This window comes from Corylus avellana, chromosome 8 (assembly GCF_965113065.1).
Source record: "Corylus avellana chromosome 8, dhCorAvel1.hap1.2, whole genome shotgun sequence".
Classification (NCBI taxonomy): Eukaryota; Viridiplantae; Streptophyta; class Magnoliopsida; order Fagales; family Betulaceae; genus Corylus; species Corylus avellana.
The window spans coordinates 8589779-8616219 of NC_142497.1; the positions used below are offsets into that span (position 1 = coordinate 8589779).

General features: G+C 33.5%; 2 protein-coding genes and 1 pseudogene across 2 annotated transcripts; all 3 read right to left on the bottom strand.

The window, feature by feature from the left end:
• Positions 1–1053: 1053 nt before the first annotated feature.
• On the bottom strand, positions 1054–3365 carry LOC132187469 (receptor-like protein 6). The gene is given in 4 exon segments (XM_088519230.1): positions 1054–1300; positions 1303–1723; positions 1725–2803; positions 2806–3365. Coding segments are annotated over 4 exon segments (2250 nt in total). The 5' UTR covers positions 3334–3365; the 3' UTR covers positions 1054–1078.
• Positions 3366–6378: 3013 nt separating this feature from the next.
• Positions 6379–9301, bottom strand: LOC148584077 (receptor-like protein 54). The gene is made up of 4 exons (XM_088518732.1): positions 9200–9301; positions 8529–8587; positions 7161–8359; positions 6379–7097 (listed from the first exon to the last, which is right to left on the bottom strand). Exons 1-4 carry the CDS (start codon positions 9299–9301, stop codon positions 6379–6381), a joined length of 2079 nt encoding a protein of 692 aa, XP_088374858.1.
• A 25-nt stretch (positions 9302–9326) lies between these two features.
• LOC148584078 (TMV resistance protein N-like) overlaps positions 9327–26441 on the bottom strand; it is a 36185-nt pseudogene continuing 19070 nt past the window's right edge.

Below are 26441 nucleotides of genomic sequence, written 5' to 3' on the forward strand. Positions count from 1 at the left end.
CTTGTCAAACCTCTCCCCATATTTAAATATGGGGAGAGGTTTGGCAAATTTGGAGAACAAAATTCTTTCTCTACTCCATTTTTATTTTTTTTTACGTTTTTATATTTCTTCTCACACTTTCTCTCTCTTCTTTTATGGGTTTGTGAGGTGCTTTTAAGAATACAAAATGAATGAAGATAGAATAAAAATTATATTTAAAGAGTTTATTATTTGACATTTTTGCATAGCTGCTAGTTAAACTGTAAAAAAGCAAATATAAAGTTCATTGAGTATTCTAACACTTTTCCAATGCGATTAAACTCAACGATAATAAATGATTAAAAATTTGAAAGGATTCTTCAAAATATAAAATTTTTATATTTGGTGTACTCTTAAGCATCCTAGAGGAATTATTTATTCTTTTCAAAGTAACTTGGAGAATATAAGAATATTTGATACAAAAGTACTTAAAAATTAAATGACAAATGATAGGGAAAAAAAATTATAAGTAAACCATGGTTTTTCTTTTATTTCCCAAGTTATGAACTGTACGTTTGTCTAAGTACTGTTTGACTTATTTTCTATATATATATATATATATATATATATAGTCAAATAAAACTTATTAATTTTCATTTTTTGAGAAATAGAATAGTTCATCACTTTTATATATTGATTTTACAAATGGTCACAGTCAATTTCAAAACGTAGTATTAACAAAATTTAATATAGTCATTAATTTGGGAGAGAAGGTTTATTTTAATTAGTCGGCTCAAGGGAGAGTTTTTATATGATTCAGAAATTGCGAAACTTTTCTTTAGTCCACATTTTAGGATATGTTTTATGTGGGGTCCAATTAATAAAATTGTTGGTTGTGTTGTGTTTACAGAAAAATAATATATATATATATATATATATGCTTATTTTGAGAAAACACAAGTAGGTAGTATATATATTTGGAATTTATAATACATTAATCTAAACTTCTCACCGCTTGTGTAGAAGAATTTCTGGCTTTTATGGGCCGGGATGAACAAATATTATATATGGTTCAAAACTTGAGATTATAACCTGATTGCATTGTTCCTCATATCTATCACTAATGCTTCCGTCCTTGATTCTTGTGTGCTCGTCTTTGACGATTTTCTATTCTAATATATAGTTGAGGGAACATCTTGAAAAAGATGTCATCAGCATGTGTGTAGTAGCATATCCTCCACCTCTTCCAAAACATTAGAGGTCCAATAACAATCCCAAAGCCGAAAATAAATCCCAATTCAGCACTTAAGAAGTTCCAGTCAATTGCATTTCTAGAATTCGAATGAGTTTTTCAGATGTTGGAGGTGATGATCTTGGCTCTTCACGTGTGCAGTTGTCTTTTAAAGGAAAGCCACATAATCCTATGTTCCCTTCATGGGAAGTTTTCGAGAATGTAGCAAATTGCTTGATCTGTGGAATCTTTCCCACCAATTGATTGAACGAAAGGTTAAGGACTGATAGGAAAATAAGACCATCTGCAAGTTGGAATGGAATCTCACCTGTAAGCTTGTTACTTGACAAGTCAAATGACTCCAATTTACTCAATTTTCCAAGAGACGGGGGGATTTGACCCATGAAAGCATTATGTGACAAGTTGAGAATATATAATGATTTGAGTTCTCCTATTTCTCCAGGTATAGACCTGTCAAAATTGTTGCATGAGAAATCGAGGGAGGTGAAGATATTTAGGATCTTCACTATCTTTCCCTCTAGGCACAGTAACAGTTATCACATCTTGATAATAAATGTTTGTCACATCTTGATAATAAGTGTTTGTCCCACTTTCTTGACCACCAATAAGAGGGTTAGGACTACTCATCGGCAAAACATGTCCAAATTGGAGGTCATTGAGCACATATTCGACCTCAATTATATCATCTATTATTGCCTTCCAATCCGAAAAGTATTTTATTGGAAGCTTACCAGTGAAATTGTTTGCAACGAGGTATACAATTTGAATCTCTGACAATGAGCCATTAAGCCCTCGACAATCAATGGGCCCGTAAAATTTGTTAGATCGTAGAACAAGGAAGTGTAACATGGATATTTTCTTCAAGTAACATGGGAAGAAATCCTCAATGTGGTTGTTCCCAAGGTCTAAAACTTACAAAGATGTGCATTGGGCTAGAGATTTTGGTAGCTTTCCTTCTAGTTGGTTTCCATTGAGATTTAAAGTTTGTAAGCGACAATTGCTTGGAAACACATTAGGAATTGTGCCGCTGAGGTTATTTCTGCATAAATTCAGCATCCCTAAATCTGGAGTGAACAAACCTTGATGCTCAGTCATCATAAATAAGCATTGAGGAATTGTGCCGCTCAATAAATTATCAGACAAATCTAGAACAACAAGAATTGTAGCGCTGCATATTGATATAGGAATACTCCCATTGCACTTATTACTCGAAAGAGAGAAGAAATAAGTGTTAGTAAGGAAGTTGCCAATACTAGCTGGTATCACATAGCTGAAATTATTCTTCGATAAATCCGCGTATTTAGCATGTTCTGGGAAAACTAAGAGCTGCCTTTGGAGCTGGTTAGAGTGAAGGTCTAGAGAGCTCAAAGAAGACATGTTGAGTAAAGACAAATCTAGAGTCTCCAAATCGTTATAAGAAAGATTCAATGAGTTAAGATGAGGAGGTTTCCAAATCCAACTGGGTATCTCTCCGTGAATCTGGTTGTCTGAAAGGTTTAGATTTGATAACGTGGATTGATTTATCAAGAAGTAGCCAATCCTCAGCTGTTGTGGGATAGATCGAGATCTGAAAGATTTCCCATAGTCATAATCACATTAAGCTGCAAGGAGCCGCTAAAGTTGTTCCAAGAGAGTGAGAGACTCCTAAGACTTTGGATCTCAAAGAGAGACCTGGGTATTGGCCCTTCCAAGTTGTTGTAGCTCAAATCAAGAGTTTCCAATAGACAAGAAGAAACGTTCAGCAATTCATTGAGTGGACCAGAAAATTGGTTGTTGTGAAGTCCTAGTTCTTGTAATGATGGAAGGGAAAACAAAGAAATTGGAATACTCCTGTCCAATGAATTGTACCTCAAGTCAGAAAATTGGCTGCTTGAATTGTCAAGACCACCCGAGATGGATTCGTTGGTCAGGTTGAGACCGATAACACGCCCCTCATTACAAGTTACACCTTCCCATGAACAGCAATCGACACTTTGATTCCAGTGCACCAGTTTTGTAGATGAAGCACCGTCAAATACGAGGCTATTCTTCAATTGGAGCAGCAAGGATTGCTGATTGCCAAGGCATTGGCCGGACATGGCAGAGAAACAGAAGCCGATGGAAAGTGAGCATGTCATGAGCATCAAGAAAAGCCATAAAAGAGTGGAATTCTCATTGGAAGCTGTAACAAAAGACACCGACACAATATATAATGAGTTGAAGAAAGAGTTAATGAAATTAGTGATGGGTTGAAGAGAGTAAGAGCAAAGAGCACATTACATTTTTTTGGGGCTGCAGCTGATATCGGTTGGCTAACAGAAAACCGCTGAGATTTCGAAACTGTGAAAGTGTAAAATAAAAGGTAGCGAAGGCTTTGCTTCAACTGGAACGAACAATGATGGTAATTTAAATCTCCAAGTATATCATATTTCTTATATAGGGGAGGGAGAGAGCAGTAAAAATTAACCCAGTCAATAATAGTCAACAATAATTGGTTTGCTTTATCTTAACGTGACTTTGTCAAAAAGCAGTATAAAAAGGTAATAGCATGAGAAGGTAATAGTGATGGAAATTGGAAATAATGTATCTTCAAAGGGTACCCACCAGTCGACTTCATTCTTCCATTTACATTTCCTTTTACACAATTTTCAAAAGTAGTCGACACAAATACAATAATGGTTTTTTGCTTTATCACCAATTGGTTAACGTGTCTATGATATAGAGCTTTTTGAAAAGCAAGCAAACCGTAAACCCAACGCCGAAGCCTTGTGGCCAATAGGCTTTCTTTCCCTAACAGTGTAAAAATAATAGTCCAAGTAAAGTCAATGGAGGAATATAGTTGTTTGTGAAAACAAGAGTTACTAGACATGCGTTCAAAGTCCGGTACGAATAGAATGCTCAAATCTTAAAAATACTTTTCATTGTTATAACTGCCATTTTTTTCTTTTTTTTTTGGCTTTTTTCTAAATATTTTTATTCCTATTTTATTTGAAAAAAAAAAAACAAAAGAGACCATAAATTACGAGATAGGTAGAGAAGGGTATATATAATTTCTCTTGTTTTTTCGTTGGCCTTCTCAAAATGCCACCAAAACGTTTTGGTTTGAACTTTTAGAACTAAGTAGTTGTATCATTTTTTCGGGCACAATAATGGTTGAGTTAATATTACTTTTTATACTTATTTTAGACATGATTTGTTTTAAGAGAATTTTATTTTTTATTTTTTATAAAAAAAAATTATAAGTGATTGATATAAATAATATTTAAAACACATGCATGACTTATCATGGCTGTCGGGTCGAGGAGGATGAGTTTTAGTATATAATTTTTTCCTCTCAAAGCCGAGAAATAAGCACTACCTATGCATTGGATTGTGTTTGTTTGGTGCAGATCTGATTTTAAACCTAATAAATAGTCATAGGTTAGCGGATATTGGTGCCTTTTGACCTGATTGGTTGATGACTGTAACTTTAGCTTCGGCTAGGATTTGTTTCAGAACTTTTTGCTCTGTTTGTAAGAGTTCTTGTTCGCGCCATTTTCTCAATGAATGAGTATAAAATGTTTTCTCTTTTTTTTTTTTTTTTTTTAAAATGATATCAATAAAATAAGTATAAAATATACATAAAATTTAGCATTAATAAGTCTTCCAATGAGTCCATACAAAACCAGAACCAGAAGATACTAAAAGAATGACCTCTTTGCAAATTAAAAGTCTTCCAAAAGGCTCTTTGCAAATTAAAACGAGAAGAATTGCACCTCATAAATTTCTATCCAAAAAAAATCCTACTCAACGTGGAAAAAGGTTATCCATTGATTAGTTTGATAATAGTTTTGAGAAATATTTTTTTTTAAAAAATTAATAAACTGTTTTATATATGTGATATAAATGTAAAGTGTCATAATTTTTTTTTTTTTTGAATTATTTGTTAATGGTCTCGAAAAAAGTGTGTTTTTATAGTTTTGAAAACAGAAAAATATTTTCAAAATCATTAAAAAATAAAAAATAAATATAAATAAATAAAAAAGGATAACCACAATGTACTGTCGAGGTTGAATTGTTATTCGAATACAATATGGGATCAATACGAAAGATCAAAAGATCAAACACCGCATATTTGAGAAAAAAGGAAAAAGAACAACAACAAAACTAATTCAAAAAATCGGATTTTTAGAAAAATATTGAACTGCAAGGTTTTATTCAAGGACACGTCCCTCCCAAAAACAAAATGTTAAAATAAAACTTTTAGCATATTTAGAGTCTTTTTTTATAAAATAAAATAAAAATAAAAATAAAAAAAATTATTAAAATTACCCCCTTAAAAAAATTAAATACAGCCAGACTGGTTCCTCTAGACGTTCCTAATTAGGGTCCGAGCTTGTAGTATTAGGTTGTTCTGACAAAATAACTATATGCTTTCCTTTAGTGTTTCACTTTTTTTCTTTTTTCTTTTTTGGTAAGTTTTATTGTTTGATCACTTCGATTCAAAGGCTTTGTGGTCTTTTGCATTGAAGCTTTGAAAGAACCAATCAAGAGCTCCAGTTCTAGTTTTCTATGTTTAGTCATTTTGACCATGCTTTCTCCAAACAATGCAGTGGAGCAAATAAACAGGGATATAAATATCTATTGTATATAGTCCCAATGGAACTTTAGATGAACGAATAGGACTAACAAAAATAAAACAAGTTATATATAAAAATAGCTTTATTTAATACAAATCTTATACTAAAAGTTGAATACAAACATATAATAGTGATCAAGGCAGGTGTGACAGCATGGGTCAGCTTTGCTTCCACATCCTTTGGCTAGCTTCTTATAAAGTCACCTAAAAAAATTGCGATTTAGTTTAAAAACACAGATTATTTTTTAAAAACGCATTCCCAAATGGACTCTTAAAAGAAAATGTCAAAGTGTCTGAAATACATCATCTTTATGAAGAAGCATTCAACTCGGTGAAATACAAAAACTGAATTACACATTGGATGGATGAGCGAGTAAAGCAAGTGTGACAGCATGAGTTATTAGTGGTCTCCACAATCCCATGAGCGTCTCATAAGTCACCTGCAAATCTAATATTAGAAAAGTATTTCACTAGCTAATATATATATATATATATTCTCTTTTCATTTAACTTTAAATTGAAACAAAAAAGAAAGAGTCAAACCTGATTGCAAAGCTCCTCGTATCTATTACTAATGCCTATGTCCTTGATTTCTGTGTGCTCGTCGACCTTGATTCATGTGTGCTCGTCTTTGGCAGTTTTCTATTCTAACATATAGCTGAGGGAACATCTTGAAAAAAATGTCATCAACATGTTTGTAGTAGCATACCCTCCACCTCTTCCAGAACATAAGAGGCCCAATAACAATTCCAAAACCAAAAACAAATCCAAATTCAACACTTAAGAAGTTCCAGTCAATTGCATTCCCATAATTCGAATGAGTTTCTTCAGATGTTGGAGGAGACAATCCCGGCTTTTCACGTGTGCATTTTTCTTTCAAAGGAAAGCCACATAATCCTCTGTTCCCTTCATAGGAAGTTTCCGAGAACGTAGCAAATTGCTTGATCTGTGGAATCTGTCCCACCAATTGATTGAACGAAAAGTTGAGAACTGACAGAAAAATTAGACCATCTGCAAGTTGGACAGGAATCTCACCACTAAACTTGTTGCTTGACAAGTCTAGTGACTCAAGATAAGTCAAATTTCCTAAAGATTGTGGGATTTGGCCCGTGAAAGCATTATGAGACAAGTTGAGGATAAGTAGCAATTTGAGTTCTCCGATTTCTCCTGGTATAGGCCCCTCAAAATTGTTACATGAAAAGTCAAGGGCTGTGAAGATAGTTAGGATCTTCACTAGCTTTGCCTCTAGGCCTTTCATGGTAACAATTATCACATCTTGATAATAAATGTCTATCACAGATATAAGATTGTCAATAACCTCGGGTTGAAAAAAGTTAGCATCTTTGGGGGCACCTTGTCTTTGCTCAAAGTGGAAGTGATTAATCACATATTTGACCTCAATTTTATCATCTATTATTGCCTTCCAATCCGAAAAGTATTTTAATAGAAACTTACCAGTGAAATTGTTTGCAGCGAGGTCTACAATTTGAAGCTCCGGCCAGGAGGCATTAAGCCCTCGACAATCAATCGGCCCGTAAAATTTGTTAGATCGCAGAATAAGGATGTGCAACATGGATATATTCTTCAAGTAACATGGGAAGACATCCTCGATGTGGTTGTTCCCAAGGTTTAAAACGTCTAAAGATGTGCATTTGGCAAGAGATTTCGGTAGCTTTCCTTCTAGTTGGTTTCCATTGAGACTTAAAGTTTGTAAGCCACAATTACTTGGAAACACATTAGAAATTGTGCCGGTGAGGTTGTTTTTGCTTAGATTTAGCACCCCTAAACTTGGCTTCGACATCTCTTGATCAACCTCACTCAGTGTAAATATGCATTGAGGAACTGTGCCACTCAAGAAATTATCAGATAAATCTAGAACAATAAGCTTTGTAGCATTGCATATTGATCTAGGAATACTCCCATATAATTTATTACTCGAAAGAGAGAAGAAATAAGTGTTAGTAAGGAAGTTGCCAATACTAGCTGGTATGACAGAGCTGAAGTTATTCCTAGAGAAATCCAAGTATTGAGCTTGTTTTGGGAAAACTGAGAATTTCCCTTGGAGCTGGTTGGAGCTAAGGTCTAGGAGTTTCACTTTAGAAATGCAGAGTAAAGACAAATCTAGAGTCTCCAAATAGTTATAAGAAAGATTCAAGGATTGAAGAAAAAACCTTTCCCAGATCCAATTGGGTATCTCTCCATGAATCTGGTTGTCTGAAAGGTCTAGAAAAACTAACAGAACCTGATTTATCAAGAAGCCAGGAAATGTTTTCAACTTGTTATGAGCCAAACTCAGGTTGTAAAGATTTTGAATGCTAAAGTCATTGTATGAATTGTGAAGTTCACCCGAGATGGATTCGTTGGCCAGGTTGAGACCATAGAATTGGCCGCTTGTGCAGCTTACACCTTCCCATGAACAGCAATCGACACTTTGATTCCAGTGCACTAGTTTTGTGGATGAAGCATTGTCAAATACGAGGTTATTCTTAAATTGGAGCAACAGGGATTGTTGATCATCATCGCATTGGCCGCACACCGTAGAGATACTGAAGCTGAAGGAAATTAGTAAGCATATCGTGGGCATAAAGAAAAGCCATGAAAAGAGTGGAATTCTCATTGGAAGCTGTAACAAAAGACACCCACACGTACAATATATATATAATGAGTTGAAGAAAGAGTTATATAATGAAATTAGTGATGGGTTGAAGAGAGTAAGATTACATTTTGGGGCTGTACGTAGCTGATCCGTCGGCTAACAGAAAACCGCTGGGATTTGGAAACTGTCAAAGTGTAAAATCAGAGTTAGCAAAAGGCTTTGCTTCAATGGAACGAACAATGATGATACTTAATCTCCGAGTATATGATATTTATTAATTAGGGGAGGGAGAGAGCAGTAATTAACCCAATCACCAATAGCCTTAACAAGTTTGCTTGACTTCTGAGAAAGCAGTGGACGCGTTTTGGTTGGAAACTATCGGTTGCTTTTTGAGAAGTCACGTTAAGATAATGCTAATTAATCATTATGCAGTACTCGATCGGTAGCAGCATCCTTAATTTCCACAGACCATAATAATGGTTAATTAGCATTATCTTAACGTGACTTCTCAAAAAGCAACCGACATGATAACTTAATTAAGGTATTGTCAATAGTGCGTGCAGATTTCTTTTGCTGGTGCTTGGAATCTGGATTTTATTAACATATTTAATTGCCCTGGATCATGTGATTCATATTCCTTGTTAATACATATAATATTGCTCTTCTCTTCTTTTTTGGTTGTAATACAATAATTAATTGGAGCTTTTTCTTGTGTGTATGCAAGCAGACGCTGGAATTTTCCAACTCCAACAACAAATCCTGTTGAGTGGATTATCATTAACCTAGCTCCCTAAACAGATAAATGTTCCACAACGTCGTCAATGGCTGCCAGAACGTGAAAATGCAAGGCGTCAAGATCACCGCCGATGGCAACAGCCCAAACACCAATGGCATTCATGTGCGGTTATCATCAGTTGTCATGATCATCGATCAACTCCAAGATCCGGACGGGCAATCATGACTGCATTTCTATTGGCTTCGATGCCACTAACTTGTGGATTGATAACATTGCATGTAGACCTGGAGATGGAATTAGGTACAACATTTACATGCATGCCATTTAGCATACTCCTCTTTCTCTTATACACATGCATATACATAGACATATACATATACATATATATGATGCTAAATTGGGCAATGGGTGCATGTGTTTGAGTTTTGACTGGAGAAATGCTAGATGTTTCTCTTGCGTCGTCCCTTCGAAAATGATGACTTTTAAAATTGACATTGGACTTATGATAAATTACTATTGAATTTTGATCAATTTGTGATTTTAAAAGCTACCTCAAGTTTAAATGGACACAAAAGATACTTCTACAATTACATGTTTAACTGGTACAACATTAGGAGTCTAGGCATGTGATAGTGAAAGCCGGTATTCAGAATGTGATGCAAGAAAATCAGCAACTGAGTTGTCAAATACTAAAATATCTTGACAGAGAAAATCAGTACAAAAAATGGCAAGAATTGGACATAATATTTGAGGATTATTTTTAGATTAATATCTTTGTGTTTTGTGAAGCAACTATAGTCTTTCTCTTTTCTATAGTTTCCTTTGTAGTGTTCAGCTTTTAATTATTGCTTCTATCAAAACAATTCTAATTCTATTTGGCGTCAAAATGAGGTAAGGATTTGAGTCCCTGGGAAGGCCAGCAATGGTTTTGGTAGGAACATTATTTTCCAACTCTATCTACATCCACGCAAATTGGTCAGGCCAAACCAAACCATAAGGCAAGCACGAATCCGGTTTCTCTTTCATTATAAATGTGAAAAAGCTAAGCTTTATGGGCCATGGCTTCCCTACTTGGACCGGAAAAACAATAAAAAAAAATTCCCAGTCCGACCAAAGACCTTCATCTCGAGATGCTGGTTTTGCTTTATCTTAATTAACATGACTTCTAGACAAAATGCCAGAACGCGTATATAGAGCTTTTTGAAAAGCAAGCAAACCAAACCGTAAACCTAACGCTCATGAAGCCTCATGACCTTAATTTCCCTAACAAAGTAATTGTTATATCTAGGTCTTTTTTGGTCTCTTAAGTAAGACAAAATACTAGTCCAAGTCTAAGTTTGTTGTTTGTGTGAAAAGAAGAACTATTATAGAATAACTTTTATTAAGCCGTGGTATAAATTGCGTATTTTACACCTTCCAATAGGAAGCAGGCAGTTTAACTTGAAACACTTAAAAATAATATAACCCACTAAATAATTTTCTAAGTAAGACAAAATAAGGCTCTATTTATAAAGCTTAATAAAAGTTATCTCAAACAAAATACTAGTCCAAGACTTAGTCAATGGAGGGTTGTTGTTTGTGAAAACAAGAATCATCTCAAACTTCCACTCCAGTTCATTGTGCTCTTATTCATTAATTTTATTGTGTATAAGGCTCTATTTATAAAGCTTACAAAATAATTTAAATAATTTCTAATGTAATTATATTCATAATCAAATTCCTTCACTTACAATAAACAATTTATCATTTATCGTAAAAGATTTTTATTCTTATTATATACTCTAACACTTAAAACATATGATTCTTACCTACATTTTTAGTAGTGTGTAATTTTCATATGCATTTTTAACATGCACTAAAATCATATATCGATTTCATAGATTAAATTAAAAGAATTCATTTCACAATGCCGGTGCGAATAAAAAGTGGCAAAGAAGTTGATATAGGAGGAAGGGGCTTCTTGCCTTCGTCCTCGCCCGCACCATCTTATTAACAATAACAATAAGAAAAGCCACTCGTAAGATAAATAAATAAGAAAAATAAAAAATCCCAGAAATTCAAGTTGAAATTGGACGTGTCCGGACATAGCTGTGTCAATCAATGGCATAAGCAATCAGGTCAACGGGCCAAAGCCAATCTTGCAAGCAATGCAATTGTCAATATCTCCATCACAGTCCATCAAACTTGAGTAATGTCACAAGTCCATCTTGTGTCACTCTTAAGTCTCTTCAAGAATGATGTGGCTCTTAAAATTACAATTGGGCTTATGATTGATCATTATTAAATTTTGATCAAATAGTGATTTTAAGAGCCACATCATTCTTGAAGGGACACAAGAGTGATACAAAAATGAACTTCTAGAATTACTCATACTTAGCCCATTTTATGTTAACAGTTGGATGGAAAAAAAAAATGTTAGATTCTGCACACACCTTATTATTTTAACCATAACTTTCAGTACAAACATTGGATTAAGGTGAATCTAGTGGTGTTGGAAAGCTAACTCAAAATATTACAAATCATTTTGAAATAGGATTTTCCTAATTCTAACTTTTGTAGTGCCAAAATCGTCCCGCAATAAAAGAACCTAAATCTGGACGAATCCTATTCTGATTTGTACTATGATTGCTTCCTAATTTTACTAGGAGAATAAAGTACCGTTTTCTAGGGTTCCAAGGGCTTCTAGGGTTTGTTTACATCCTATAAATAGACTTCTAAGCCTGTAAGAGAAGGCGTGCTTAGTTTTAGACTTAGGATGTAAAAGAGGAGCCGTTTGGTCAAGAACTGGGAGCTTCTCTCCCATTCGGCACGGCCAAACAAGCACTATCAATTTAAGTTAGTTTACTTTTTTCCTTTGTATTTTGTTTGTAGGATTTATTTTCATAATTATGTGTAGCTAATTTTTCAATTAAGATTGAAGATGAAGCCTCACCGATGAAGAGCAACTGTATTGTCATATAATTTAATATTTTTTGATTTTATGAGTTTTAATTTTTAAAAAGTTTTACTTCAATTCAATGAGTGAGATGAATTTTGGATATCTCTTGTGATTTATTCCACGGATACATTTGATGATTCTTGAATATTCTTGCAATCAATTGAATGAAACTATCTTAATCACAAGAGATATGCAAGAATCATCCTACTAATTGAATTGAAATAAAACTTTTTAAAAATTAAAACTCATAAAATCGAAAAATATTAAATTACATGACAATATAGTTGCTCGGTGAGGCTTCATCCTCAACCTTAGTTGAGAAATTAGCTACACATAATTATTAAAATAAATCCTACAAACAAAATACAAAGGAAAAAAGTAAACTAACTCGAATTGATAGTGCTTGATTGGCCTGGCCGAATGGGAGAGAAGTAGGCCTGGGTATCGGTCAAAACGGTCCAGTTAAGGACCTTATCGGTTATTAACCGATAATTTTCGGTTAAACGGTTTATTAACCGATACCGAACCAATAAGAATTTTAACCGATAATTTCGGTTAAAACGGTACACGGTTAAACGGTCCAGTTAAACCGGTTAACCGATTTAACCGAGAGCTTTATATTGATTTATTTTGTTGGGCCAAAAACCAAAAATGAGTTTTTTTGACTTTTGAGAGCCCAAATACTTTTTGTTGGGCTAAAATAAATTATTAAAAATGAGTTGTTTTAGGGACCAAATACTTTTTGTTGGGACCCAAATATTTGTTTTTTGGGCTAAAAATTGAAGCTTTTTTATATTGATCCACTTCAACTTTTTTTTTTTTTTTTTTTATATTATAAAATACATTTTTCCAAAGCAAATGGACTAATTAACATTATGAATGCAAATTAGACTAGCAAAACTTGTTAATGAAAAATGCTTTTACCAAAGGCAAAGAAATCTCATCAAATGCCATCACTTAAAAAAAAAACATCAAACCTACCCAAACCCAAATTAAAATAAAATTCATTAATGAATAATAAACAAAGTATTAACTAATTAAAGTCACTTAGCAAAAGGAAAATAAGTCATGAGCAACACCATTACACAAATTCGGAAACCTGTGTCACTTGTGGGAATTTGGAAACCTCTCTAAAAGACTAAACGGCGCCGTTTTGGGACTAGGACTAAAAAAAAAAAAAAAAACCGGTTTCTTATCGGTTAAATCGGTTAACCAATAAGAACCCCTTAACCGGACCGGACTGAATTCCGGTATACTTTTTTTAACCGATAAGGATATCGGCATATTGGCTACGGTTTATATCGGTTCGGTCGAAGCCGGTAGACAGCCGGTTAAACGGTAACGGTTAATTTGCCCACCCCTAGAGAGAAGCTCCCAGTTCTTGGCCAAACAGCTCCTCTTTTACGTCCTCTGTCTAAAACAAAGAACACCTTCTCTTCCTAACTTAGAAGTCTATTTATAGGATGTAAAATAAACCCTAGAAGCCCTAGGAACCCCAGAAAATTGTATTTTATTCTCCTAGTCAAATTAGGAAGCAATCATAGTACAAATTAAAATATGATTCGTTCAGATTTAGGTTCTTATATTGCGGGATGATTTTGGCATTGTAAAATTCAGAATTAGGAAATTCCTATTTCACAATGATTTGTAATATTTTGAGTTAGCTTTCCAACGTCGCTAGTTTCACCTTAATCCAATACATGAACTGAAAGTTATGGTTAAAATAATAAGGCGTGTGCAGAATCTAAAATTTAATCCAATCCGATTTTAACTCCAATTATAAAAATTTTGATTTAATCATTTTCTTGATTTGATTAAATTTAACCACATCATATAGGTTCTCTGTGATGATTGGTAAGGCTTACCATATCTATTAGATCTTCTCAAAGTGTGCTTCAAGCTCCAGAATTATTGGAATTAATTTCATTTCTCCTTTGGAACCTAAAAGTACTAAAATAAAGCAATATCAAACAAATAACAATGCTAAGGAATTAACATATACAAATTATGGGTCTCAAATATGTAATATTTGGCACTCATCAGTTTGCACAAGATTGTGCCCCTCGATTGTCGTAGACAAGTAATATTCTTGTCTCTAATCTTCATATGATAATGTAGTTGTCACAAATTTAGGACCAACACAATAGAATATGTAGGAAATGTATATGGATCTACATTGCCTACGTATTATGTGGGTTCTATATATGTCATTACTGCGTTATCATATGAAGATTGGAGACAAGAATATAACTTGTCCATGACAATCGAGGGGCACAATCTTGTTCAAGCTGATAAGTGTCAAATATTGCATATTTGAGCCCCTTAATTTGTGTATGTTAATTCCTTAACATTATTATTTGTTTTATATTATTTTGTTTTAGTGCTTTTAGGTTCCAAAGGAAAAATGAAATTAATTCCATTAATTCTGGGGCTTAAACCACACTTTGAGTAGACTTAAAAAATGTGGTAAGCCTAACCAATCATAATAGATGACCTATATGATGTGGTTAAATTTAATCAAATCAACGAAATGATTAAATCAAAATTTTCTAAGGTTCTTAGGGCTTCTAGAGTTTGTTTTACATCCTATAAATAGACTTATAAGCCTGGAAGAGAAGGTGTGCTTAGTTTTAGACAGAGAACGTAAAAGAGGAGCCGTTTGGCCAAGAATTGGGAGCTTCTCTCCCATTCGGCCAGGCCAATCAAGCACTATCAATTCGAGTTATTTTACTTTTTTCCTTTGTATTTTGTTTGTAGGATTTATTTTCATAATTATGTGTAGCTAATTTATCAATTAAGATTGAGGATGAAGCCTCACCGATGAAGAACAACTGTATTGTCATATAATTTAATATTTTCCGATTTTATGAGTTTTAATTTTTAAAAAGTTTTAGTTTCATTTAATTAGAGGGATGATTCTCGGATATCTCTTGTGATTTTTTCCACGGATACATTTGATGATTCTTGAATATTCTTGCAATCAATTGAATGAAACTATATCAATCACATGAGATATCCAATAATCATTCCACTAATTGAATTGAAATAAAACTTCTAAAAAATTATAACTCATAAAATCGGAAAAGATTAAATTACATGACAATATAGTTGCTCTTCATCTGTAAGGCTTCATTCTCAAAGTTAGTTGAGAAATTAGCTACACATAATTATGAAAGAAAATCATACCAATAAAATACAAAGGAAAAAAGTAAACTAACATGAATTGATAGTGCTTGATTGGCCTGGCTGAATGGGAGAGAAGCTCCCAGTTCTTGGCCAAACGGCTCCTCTTTTACGTCCTTTGTCTAAAACTAAGCACACATTCTCTTCCATGCTTAGAAGTCTATTTATAGGATGTAAAACAAACCCGAGAAGCCCTAGGTACCCCAGAAAATTGTACTTTATTCTCCTAGTCAAATTAGGAAGCAATCATACTACAAATCAGAATAAGATTCGTCTAGATTTAGGTTCTTATATTGCGTTACGATTTTGGCGTTGCAAAAGTCAGAACTAGGAAAATCCTAATTCACAATGATTTATAATATTTTGAGTTATCTTTCCAACACCACTAGTTTCACCTTAATCCGATGCTTGAACTGAAAGTTATGGTTAAAATAATAAGGCGTGTGCAGAATCTAAAATTTAATCCAATCCGATTTTAACTCCAATTAGAGAAATTTCGATTTAATCATTTCTTTGATTTGATTAACCACATCATATAGGTCCTTTATTATTGTTGGTTTGGCTTACCACATCTTTTAGGTCTTCTCAAAGTGTGCTTTAAGCCCCAAAATTAATTGAATTAATTTCATTTTTCCTTTGGAACCTAAAAGCACTAAAACAAAACAATATCAAATAAATAACAATGCTAAGGAATTAACATATGCAAATTAAGGGGCTCAAATATGCAATATTTGGCACTCATCAGCTTGCACTAGATTGTGCCCCTCGATTGTCATAGAATAGTTATATTCTTGTCTCTAATCTTCATATGATAACGCAATTGTCACAGATATAGGACCAACACAATAGAATACGTAGGAAATGTATAACGATCTACATTGCCTACATATTATGTTAGTCCTATATATGTCATTATTGAGTTATCATATGAATATTGGAGACAAGAATATAACTTGTCTTTGAAATTGACGGGCACAATCATGTGCAAGCATAGCTAGAAAAACCTACTCTGGACTCCATTGAAGATGTTGTAGTGGCATATGGTCAGTGGAAGCATGTTAATGATGTGGTATTAAAACCTGAGTTTTATGAGAAGTTGAAAAACTTCGAGTACGCTTCAGTTATGCTGGAATATCTGGAAGCGAAGTTTGGGAAGAACTATCATGTTCCTAAACAGGATTCTGATACCGAAGGTCCAAAATGACTGACTCAATTTTAGTTGATAGTGAGATAGTCAAAATGAAAGAGCTTGGTCTACCTGGTGCTAGATTGGATAGTCAATCTAAGATTGATGAGATCTTGAACTATGTTATACATTGGCAAAGAGGTTTGCACTTCGTCTAAACTAAATAGTAACGCAGCGAAAGCATCGTCGAACCATGGTCGAATATGGTGATTGGTAGCTCTTCTTACTTAAAGCCGAAAGGCAAAGAGAAGAGTGAGTCCAAGACAGATGGCAATACTTTTGCCAAGGGTATCAATAAAACCATGAAGAAACCCAAGGGCAAGCCAAAAGGGATTTGACACTAGTGTAAGGAGGATGGTCACTAGTTGAGAAAGTGCCCTAAGTAAGTGGCATTCAAACATTCAGGTAAAGGTCTTTCTTTTAAAAGGGTACATGTTTTAGTAAGAATCTACCAAAATTCCTAGTGTGTGGATATTGTACTAATTCATGTCTGCAATTCATTTTGCAGAAGTTCCTGGAAACCAAAAAACCAAGAAAAGCAAACATGGACCATGAAGTTTGAAGGTGGAATTTAAGATTCCAAGAAGATGTCATAAAATCATAAAGTACAAACAATGTAAAAACATGAAAATAGATATTTTCAAAGGATAGATTGGATATTGTAAAATATGCTAATTAATCGCAATAAAAGATTGATGTTTTATTTAATGGTTAATGCTTATAGTCTGATGATTTGTATGAATATTTTTTGTTATAGAATCTTATTACTATGTTTATCCTTATGAGTAACAAATCATATGCAGTACTATAACTATGTTTTACTTGTTCATCTTTCAAAGATCCAAAAGACTTTTCTCTCTTAGCTCATGGAGGAAAAAAATATGTTTTCTTTGGAAATATTGCGTCCAATCCACTTGAAATTTCATTCTTAGAAGTCCCCTTAAATAGACTTCAAGAAAACGCAATACAAGCTGAAATAGGAAGAATACCTAGTACTAATCAAAATAGGATTCGTCTAGATTTTCATCTATATATTTCAGGATAATTTTGGCATAGAAAACATCCAAATTCAGAAAATAATATTTATGAGAGATTTGTCACACTTGGAGTTAGCTTTCTAATGCAGCTGAGTTTACCCCAATCCAATACTGGAGCCGAAAGTTATGGTTGAAACACTGAGACGTGTACATAATAAGGAATTTAATCAAATCCGATTTTAACTCCAATTAAAGAACTTCTGATTCATTCATTTCCTCGATTGATTAAACTTAACCACATTATATAAGTGATTAAGCTTAACTACATCTTATAGGTCTTCTTTGCATATCTCCTATGTACGTACATAAGACGAGCTTGCAAATGAGTGTATCGGTCTTCCTCACACAATACATCGTATGTACGCTCTTTAGACACTATTGCAGATTTGCTTCTCAAGAAGTCCTGGTCGAAACACTGAGATGACGTAAAAGGCACCTCACTTTGGCCATGCTCCCTTTGGAGGGTGTTTTTGCTTCATTGATTTCAAAGAGATTTCCTAGAGGGATAGATGAGATGTGGTTTTCTATCAATGATGACCACTTTTACTTCATCTCAGCGTATCAGCCCATGGAAGGACTTCCCGAGAAGCTCATATGTAGTAGCGTCTGAAGAGCGTACAAACGAGGTGTTGTGTGAGGACGACCGATACGCTCGTCTTATGTACTTACGAATGAGATACCCAAAGAAGAACTATAAGATGTGGTTAAGCTTAATCACCTATATGATGTGGTTAAGTTTAATCAATCAATTAAATGAACCAATCAAAATTTCATTAATTGGAGTTAAAATCGGATTTGATTCAATTCCTTAATCTGCACATGTCTCAGTGTTTCGATCATAACTTTTGGCTCAATTATTAGATTGGGGTAAAATCAGCAGCATTATAAAACTAACTCAAAATTAGACAAATCTCTTATATATACGATATTTGAACGTTTACTATGCTAAAATTGTCCTCCAATATAAGGACAAAAATATAGATGACTCATATTCCAATTAGTATTAGGTTTTCTTCCTAATTCAGCTTGTATTAGATTTTCCTGAAGTCTATTTAAGAGGACTTATAAGAAATAAATTTGAAAGAGATTGGACGCAATATTCCAGAGAAAACAGAGTTTTTTTCCTCCATATGCTAAGACACTTCGTCACCAAAATATCTATGTTTAAATTAAATTCCTGAGTAAGATCTTTGACTCATTTTTTTTATGAATACTTACCAGTTATGATGGAAAGGATAGTCTTCAAGATGCTTACAACACTCTCTAGAAGAGTATTCTAAATTGAGAAAAATAAATAAATTTTTTTCTAAAAAGCTTAATGATGTTGAGCATGAAAAAAGTCTTTGACTACTATACTGTGTGAATCACATGTTGTAATTGACTCGTTTAAATCTAAAAATATTATGCTTACTGAAAGGAACAAATCTCTTGAGAATGAATTAAAAGATTCTAAGGAATTCTTACATAGACTCTCAAGTGATAATATGAGAAACTTAGTCTGCAGATTTATGTTCCACATATGTTTTATATGTTTTGTGATTGATCAAGGAAAAATAAATTTAATTTGCCACATAATTGCTAGTTCAAAAACCTAACAGAATGGTTAATAGATCTAGAATTATTAAGCAAAAGTGTGGTTTGTCTCCTACTCTAAAAGAACAAAAACAAATGCACCAACAAGGAAACACAAACGACTACCTCTATCCAAGGAAACTCAAGCGACTAGAAATATTTCAAGGAAACAAAAATATTCAGCAACTAATTTGTATCTATTTTCCATGATGTAACCGCAAAGGCAAACGTGTATAAATTGACTACAAAATCCACAAAACAGTTCACAATCAAGAATTCAGAAAAATACCTGTTTATATGCTCTCCACATGCATGCGAATATATATGTGTAAATTAGCCGGCTTGTTATCATTCTAAAACAATGAAAAACAGGCTAAAAAACAAACAAATAAATAAATAAAGCTCCAGATATAATATGTAACACGTCGAGAATCATATATATATATATGACAAAAAAAGAAAAAAGAAAAAAGAAAAAGGAAAGAAAAAAAAAAAAAAAAAGCATCAATTTGCATGCGCAAATAATCGATCTGAAGCAAAGCCATAAAATAAATGCATGAAAAGAACAAAACCTTGACATGTACATACCTTCATCAGGATCGTGCATGGAGAAGATCAAGTCGCTGGCCATGGAGAGAAACCCCTCTGAGTTATCATCGTTGGCCTTTTTGGCTTTCTCTTCCTCTCAAAAAAGACCACTGCAGAGAAATTAAAGAAGAAAAACAAGAAAGAAAGAAAGAGAAGCAAATACAAGGTAGGTCGATTGGCTGTTGAAAAGCTAGCTATATATATATAGGGCCTCGTAGAGAGATAAGTCGGTTAGGAGACCCGATATACGTTAAGTGCTAGGCTGGCTAGCTAGTAAATTTCGCATGTCTTTCGTTGAAAGGAAAGGAGTGTCATGGAAGATTGGGAATCCTAGCACGAGTCGAATTTGAAATTATATATATATATATATTGTTCCTGATCGTGTTGCTTTAATGAAAAAATAGATTAATAATTGATTAATTGTTCATTATAGATTTATATCTAATTGGACGCTTCTATATATGTCAAATTAAAGTTTTAATACGGTTAAAGTTGATTTGATTCTAACAGATCTAGATTTTAATAATGGATTTCTACAAATAAGTGGAATTAGGAGATTTATTTAGGGGCTAGATATATTATAAAATAAAATCTCCATTAACTAACTCTCGTAGGTCCTTTACCTCTCGTATAGGTCCATCTTTCATAATACATAAGCATAGGGTATTCTAAATAAATGATAATATTCTCAATTTTTTCTGCAGGAAAATATTAATTGGTACATATTAACTAGAATAGATAAATGTTTGTAGCATATTTATGACTTACTAATGTACATAACAAGTACAGTTATGTACTTGACCTTGGCAAAGATTTTTGGTATTAATAAATGTATTTTTGGTGCTAATTGTTTGAGGTTTGGATAAATAACTTCCTGAATTTTAAAAAGTGATCAAATATCACTCTTTAAGGTTAAAAAAAAAAAAAAAAAAAAAAGTTTCCTACGGTTAAACAAATTGACTGAATCCGTTAATGTGCTAGATTAGCACCCATTATTAAGTGGCATGTCATTTACAATTAAAAAGAGAGTAATATTACAAGTCACTTTTGTGTCCCTCTTGTATCCCTCCAAGAATGAGGTGACTCTTAAAATCACCATCGAGCTTGTAATTGATCATTATTGGATTTTGATTAATAGCGATTTCAAAAGTCGCATCATTTTTGTTAGAGACACAAAAGTGATACAAGATGAATTTTTAGAATTACTAATATATATATATATATATATATATATATATATATGGGAAAAAGGCCCTTGGCCCATACCATACCAGATTTTTACTAACAAGTTTTTAACGAGAAACATTAAAAATATCTAATGGATGGTTTAGACTTTAGAGAATATAAAACAAAATTGAAAAAAGAGGTTTAGGAAGGTGAATTAAATTGAATCTATTTGGAAAAATTAAAATGAAAAATATCTCTAAATTCAAAAAACCAAAAACAGAGAAAAAAAAAATCCCAATTGTTGTTTGGGGGTAGGTCGGCGCCCCAGAATCAGACGCCAAGCCACCGTAGACCACTGTTTGGTAATGGCTTGGCCACTCTCGACTGTTGTTTGAGCGTGGTTTGGCCATCCCCAAATACCTAGGGATGGTTTGACCACCACCCCCAAGTGTTGGGGGGTGATTCATCCGCCCCTAAAAGTTATTTTATTTTTAAAATTCTATTGTTTTTATTTTTTATTTTTTTATTTTTTTCATTTGACATCCAAACATAATCCCCAATGGGAGTAATTAAAGAAAAATGACAAAAATTATTTATTGCATGTTCTTCACATATGATTTATTTCTCTTTCCTTTTTCAGAAGAGTTCTTACTTTTCTTTGTCTATAAATGCCTTTACACATTCTTTTTAGAGAAAAATGATAGAAGAGCTACTAGAATATTGAAGAAGTTGACATTACTTTTTCTTTCTATAAAAATCGATATTTGCTTGGTCTAAAGAGTGAAGACGCCATATATGAAGCCTTTTGCTTTATTATTATTATCATTATTATTTAGTGAGCAATTTGGTTCTATATCAGGGTGAACATTTTAAAAAGGAATGATCTAGAATTGTGAAAAGTAGGAGAAGAAAATATACAAAGAAAAAAAATATCATTACTTCTTCCATCTACCTTTAACCTTTTCTCATGATCTCTCTACATATATATATATATATATATATATATATATATATATATTTTAAAAAAAAGTCCTATTCTCTTAGGTGTAAAACTTAACACGGTAACACCCCATCTAAGAAATTGAAAAAAAAGAGAGAGGATATAATATAATGAGAGCCCCTATTTGGTGTAAACCAGCTCTTTTACAACATTCAATTACCATATGACACATCATCAATTTAAGAAAAATACAAAAAATGAAAGTAAGAACAACCAAAGCAAATGAAAATGAAAATGAAAATGAAAAAAAAAAAAAAAAAAAAAAAAAAAAAAAAAACCTGTAGCCAGCCAGACCCTAGCCAGATCCACGATGTGGGTCTCGCTAGACTCACGAGTCTGGCCGGCCGTGACCAGCATCAAAACTCGTTTCTAATGCCCTAAAACCCATTCCTAATGCCTCAAAACCCGTTCCTATTGCCTCAAAACCCGTTTTTGGATTCAAAATTAAAACGTAGAGGTGGAAGGTTAATCCTTTAGGAATTTTATCACCGTAAAGGCCGGAAAATGTGACCTACGGCTGGGTTTGGCCACCCAACCACGTATTCTCTGAAGCTCTTTCGCTCTTTGAGTGCAAATGAGCTCAAATCTCGATGTTTTCTTCTGGGATTAATTTTGTATTGTATGTCATGATATTTAAGGGTTAAAGATGTTGCACGTTTAGGAATTAGGACCGTAATCGAGTTGGGAATTAAATGTTTAAAGTTAATTTGTTTAATTTTGTTTGAAATACGAGTCAAACTTGAGTGATTACTTTTTTTTATTGTTAATGAGTTGCTTAATTAACTTAATCATTCTTTTGTTTATGTTTTTGTTTCTTTAAATCCATGTTAATCTTAGTTATTTAATTATTGTTAAGATTGTATTATTTGAGTTAATTACATAAATTTATTTTTATTTATAAACTTATAAAAATTAACTTCTCTAATTTTGTATCTGTAATATATATATATATATCATGAGAAGGACTATTTATTTTATATCATATAACCTTACCTAAAATTCTTAAGAACTTGAGATTAATAACATTCACAACAACACAAATGCCCCATTTTTTACCGACAACAACAAATGCTCAATACAAAATTTTAAATTCAAGGAAGGGGGCCCTAGATCCAACTATTACAAACTTAAGAGCACCAGCATTAGAATAGCCAAATGCTCTTTTTAGCCAAAATTTGGCTAGAACCTATAAATTTAAAAACCATCATAAAGACATTTTATATATCAAATACCAGGTACTAATGCTGAATTTCACTCTATGTAAAACAAAACTAAGAAAGTAAATGACATGGAAGTTGGAACCAGGGAAGTTTATTGAGCTGGTTCGAGAAATTTGACAATAATAAAGAAAATAAACAAAGCATGAATTAACACAGAGAAACGCGAGGAAAAAAAAAAAAAAAGACAACGAAAAATCAGAATATTATCGTTGTCTTAAATCTAGGAAAACTTAAAATACTTTGAATTCCTAGAAACTTTGTCAGCAACGAAACAGAAAGAAACGAATGAACAAAGAGGAAAAATAGCAACACAAACCCATATCACCATCAACACCAAAACAAGAAAAAAAAAATCACCAAATATAAAAAATAAGCCTAAAATCAAATAGAGAGAGAGAGAGAGAGAATGGGTAAAATTAGAAACGCACCACTAGAACTCTTGTATAGTATCCAAGTTGTAGAGCTGCGGATTGAGGTACCTCTGTGCTCGCTCGTCATTCGTGCGCTTTTCTTCTCCGTTTCTTTGTCAATTCGCCTCTAATCCTTTGGGATGGAAACGTCAACGTTTTTTGTTTTCCCTTAATGCCCATTAACCTGTTTCCTATGAGGAGAATTTTATACCTTTTGCCTTTTTTTTTTTTTCAAAAGGTCGTGACAATTAACCGACCCAATTGATCCTCCAGATGCTACAACATTAGATTTAATAATAATAGGGACCTCGACTCTGAGAAATGACCAACGTTCTTTGTACCAAAGAGAAAAAATATTCTCATAACTTTTGAAACCCAAAGCAGGTGGAGAAATGGTGTTGAGAAGTTGGTACAACTCGGATGCATCATGCTCATCACGTAATAAACGCGCCCCACACTCCTTTACCTCAACATTCAGGCTGCCTGTTGTAATTGAAGCCTCAACGGATATCCAATATTCATCTTCTTCTATGGTCAATCCACCAAGCTGGTATATACACCCAAAATCCGTTTGGTCCAACAGAAGGGACTCCAGGGGCACAAAGGACTAAGGGTTTTTTAACATCAATTCCATTGACTTGATATTGAAATTGACAAATAAAGATGGGAAAATTACTATTACTGCCATCAAATGTTGTAGAATTCGAATTCCCATGCTCATCCACCTGCTTGTTTCTTCTCTTTCTAGGATGAGTACTGTGAGGCTCATGAAATTCATAAACAATAAAAAGAGCATACCCCTTCCAGGAGTGATCTGAGACCAAATCTGAATGCAATTGAATTGTTCCAAACGAATTAGTGCTTTTATCGTTGAAGCACTCTAGGATTCCTAATCCCACCAACGCAGGGCCGCATGCTATAGCTTGTACAAAATCTTCATGCTGTAAAATAAATACAAAAAAGAGAAAGATGCTAAAGCTATATATTACAAAAGAATATTATAACTTAATTTAGTGCATGTGTTAAAAAAGAGATCACTATATAAGAGACTCACACTTTCTTCACTCCATAAAGGACTTTGTGGATGCAGATGTATGATCTTGAAGGGTTTTCCTTCATAATCAATATAAGCTTGTACAACAGAGCAATCAATATTGTTCCTTAATTTTTCATTTGAACTCCTCCACATCTCCATTTGCTTATTATAAAACAACTCCAGCGATGGACAATTTCTTATACTCAATTCTTCTAATTCCAATGGAAGCTTCGGCAATACTTGAAGCCAACTACAATCATCCAACTCAAGTGTATAAAGGCAAGAAAGTTGAGCCACACTGTCTGGTATTCTTGTAAATTTGTTCCCACTTAGCTTTAAAGACCAAAGTGAGGATAAGTAACTAAAATCACTTGGAATTGCCCATCTGATAGATTGCGATAACTCAAATCTAGTTCTCTTAAACAGCTTAAACTTGAGAATGAATTTGGTATCAAACGACTTATAATGGGATCTGGTCCGCTGCCTATCGGAAGTTTCCTTGTAGCACTTCCATCTACGTAAAGGTGCCCTAGACATTCCATACCACTCAACAAGTTCTCTGGGATTTTCACAAGTCTTGAGCAATTAGATATATTGAGAGTTACAAGAGACGACAACCTCTTAAATGATAGTGGTAACCTTTTTTATGGCAGTCCCTTCCAAATGAAGATGCAGCAAAGATGTCATATTACCCACACTATCTGGAATTTTGTTGAATCTTGAACAACCAGTAAGATAAAGACGTTTAAGAGATTCCAAGCTGATCATCTCGTCTGGAAGTCTCTTAAGACGTTTGCAACCTTGTAGATACAAACATTTAAGCCGTTTAAGAAATCTAATGGACGGGTGGACTTTACACAAACTTGTACAATATTGAAGCTCTAGTTGCTCAAGATTTGGGACTCCGCTCAAGTCTGGTGTCTCGATTAAATTTTTAGAGTGACTCAGGCGAATGCGTTTCAATTTGTCAAAACTTTGTTATAGAAGACCAATAAATAGTTAGATAAAATGAACAAGATTAAAAGGAAGAAGAAAATACATTTGTAGAAGCCAAAATCTTACATTCCTTCCATCCCACAATTGTTTGATGCAGCTATTAGGCCTTGTGAGCTCAACAAGCTTGTTTGATTGGAAACTAGCCAGCAAGGATGATCTAAAGGATATCCCCACCATTCCATAACGCATAACTCATTGCTTAGCATGACATTCGAAAGATCTCCATGCCATTCCAACTTTGTATCCCAGTGTACCTTATCACCATATGTATATAAGTAATCAGGGCTAATCTAAAGCATTTGCAATTGTTTCATCTTTGAGAAGGCTTCAACATTTAGTCGCTTTTGTTTCTGTAAAGGTCATTTTAGGGCAATGCCTTTAACTGCATCAGTTCCCTATTAACCAAGAAAAATTAAATTAGTGTGGTGGAAATATTTTACAAATACTTAAAGTAATCAGCATCAAAAATTTACTTCTCTATGTTTGTATCCAGAATAATCCACTTACAATATCATTTGTTTCTACGTAGTAGAGTTCTTTTGTGTTGTGTTTTTATTATTCAATAAGTTGGTAATATAAGGTGATGCAAGTGTAATGATTTTAATAGATGACTAAAGATTTTTAAATTTGAAATTATGTGTTTGAGTGTCATGCTTTTGTTCGAGATGCAACTTCTGTTTGTGAGGTGCGACTCATCTTTCTTTTAGCATGAGACTCCACCCAAAAATCCATTGTTGGCCAGTGAGTCCCTTTTCAACATGGGTCTAGCTTTATCTTTTGCTGGGCTTCGTTTATTTTCAGTTATTCTTCATTCGTCCCGATTCACTCGCTGGAAATATGTTCTTTTAAATCATGAATTATTTGACAAGTGATTTATTCTATCACTTTACTGCTCCATCTCAAATTGTCTTTCTTTCTTTCTTTCTTAAAATAAATAAATGAATTCCCCAATAAATAACTGGAAGAAGG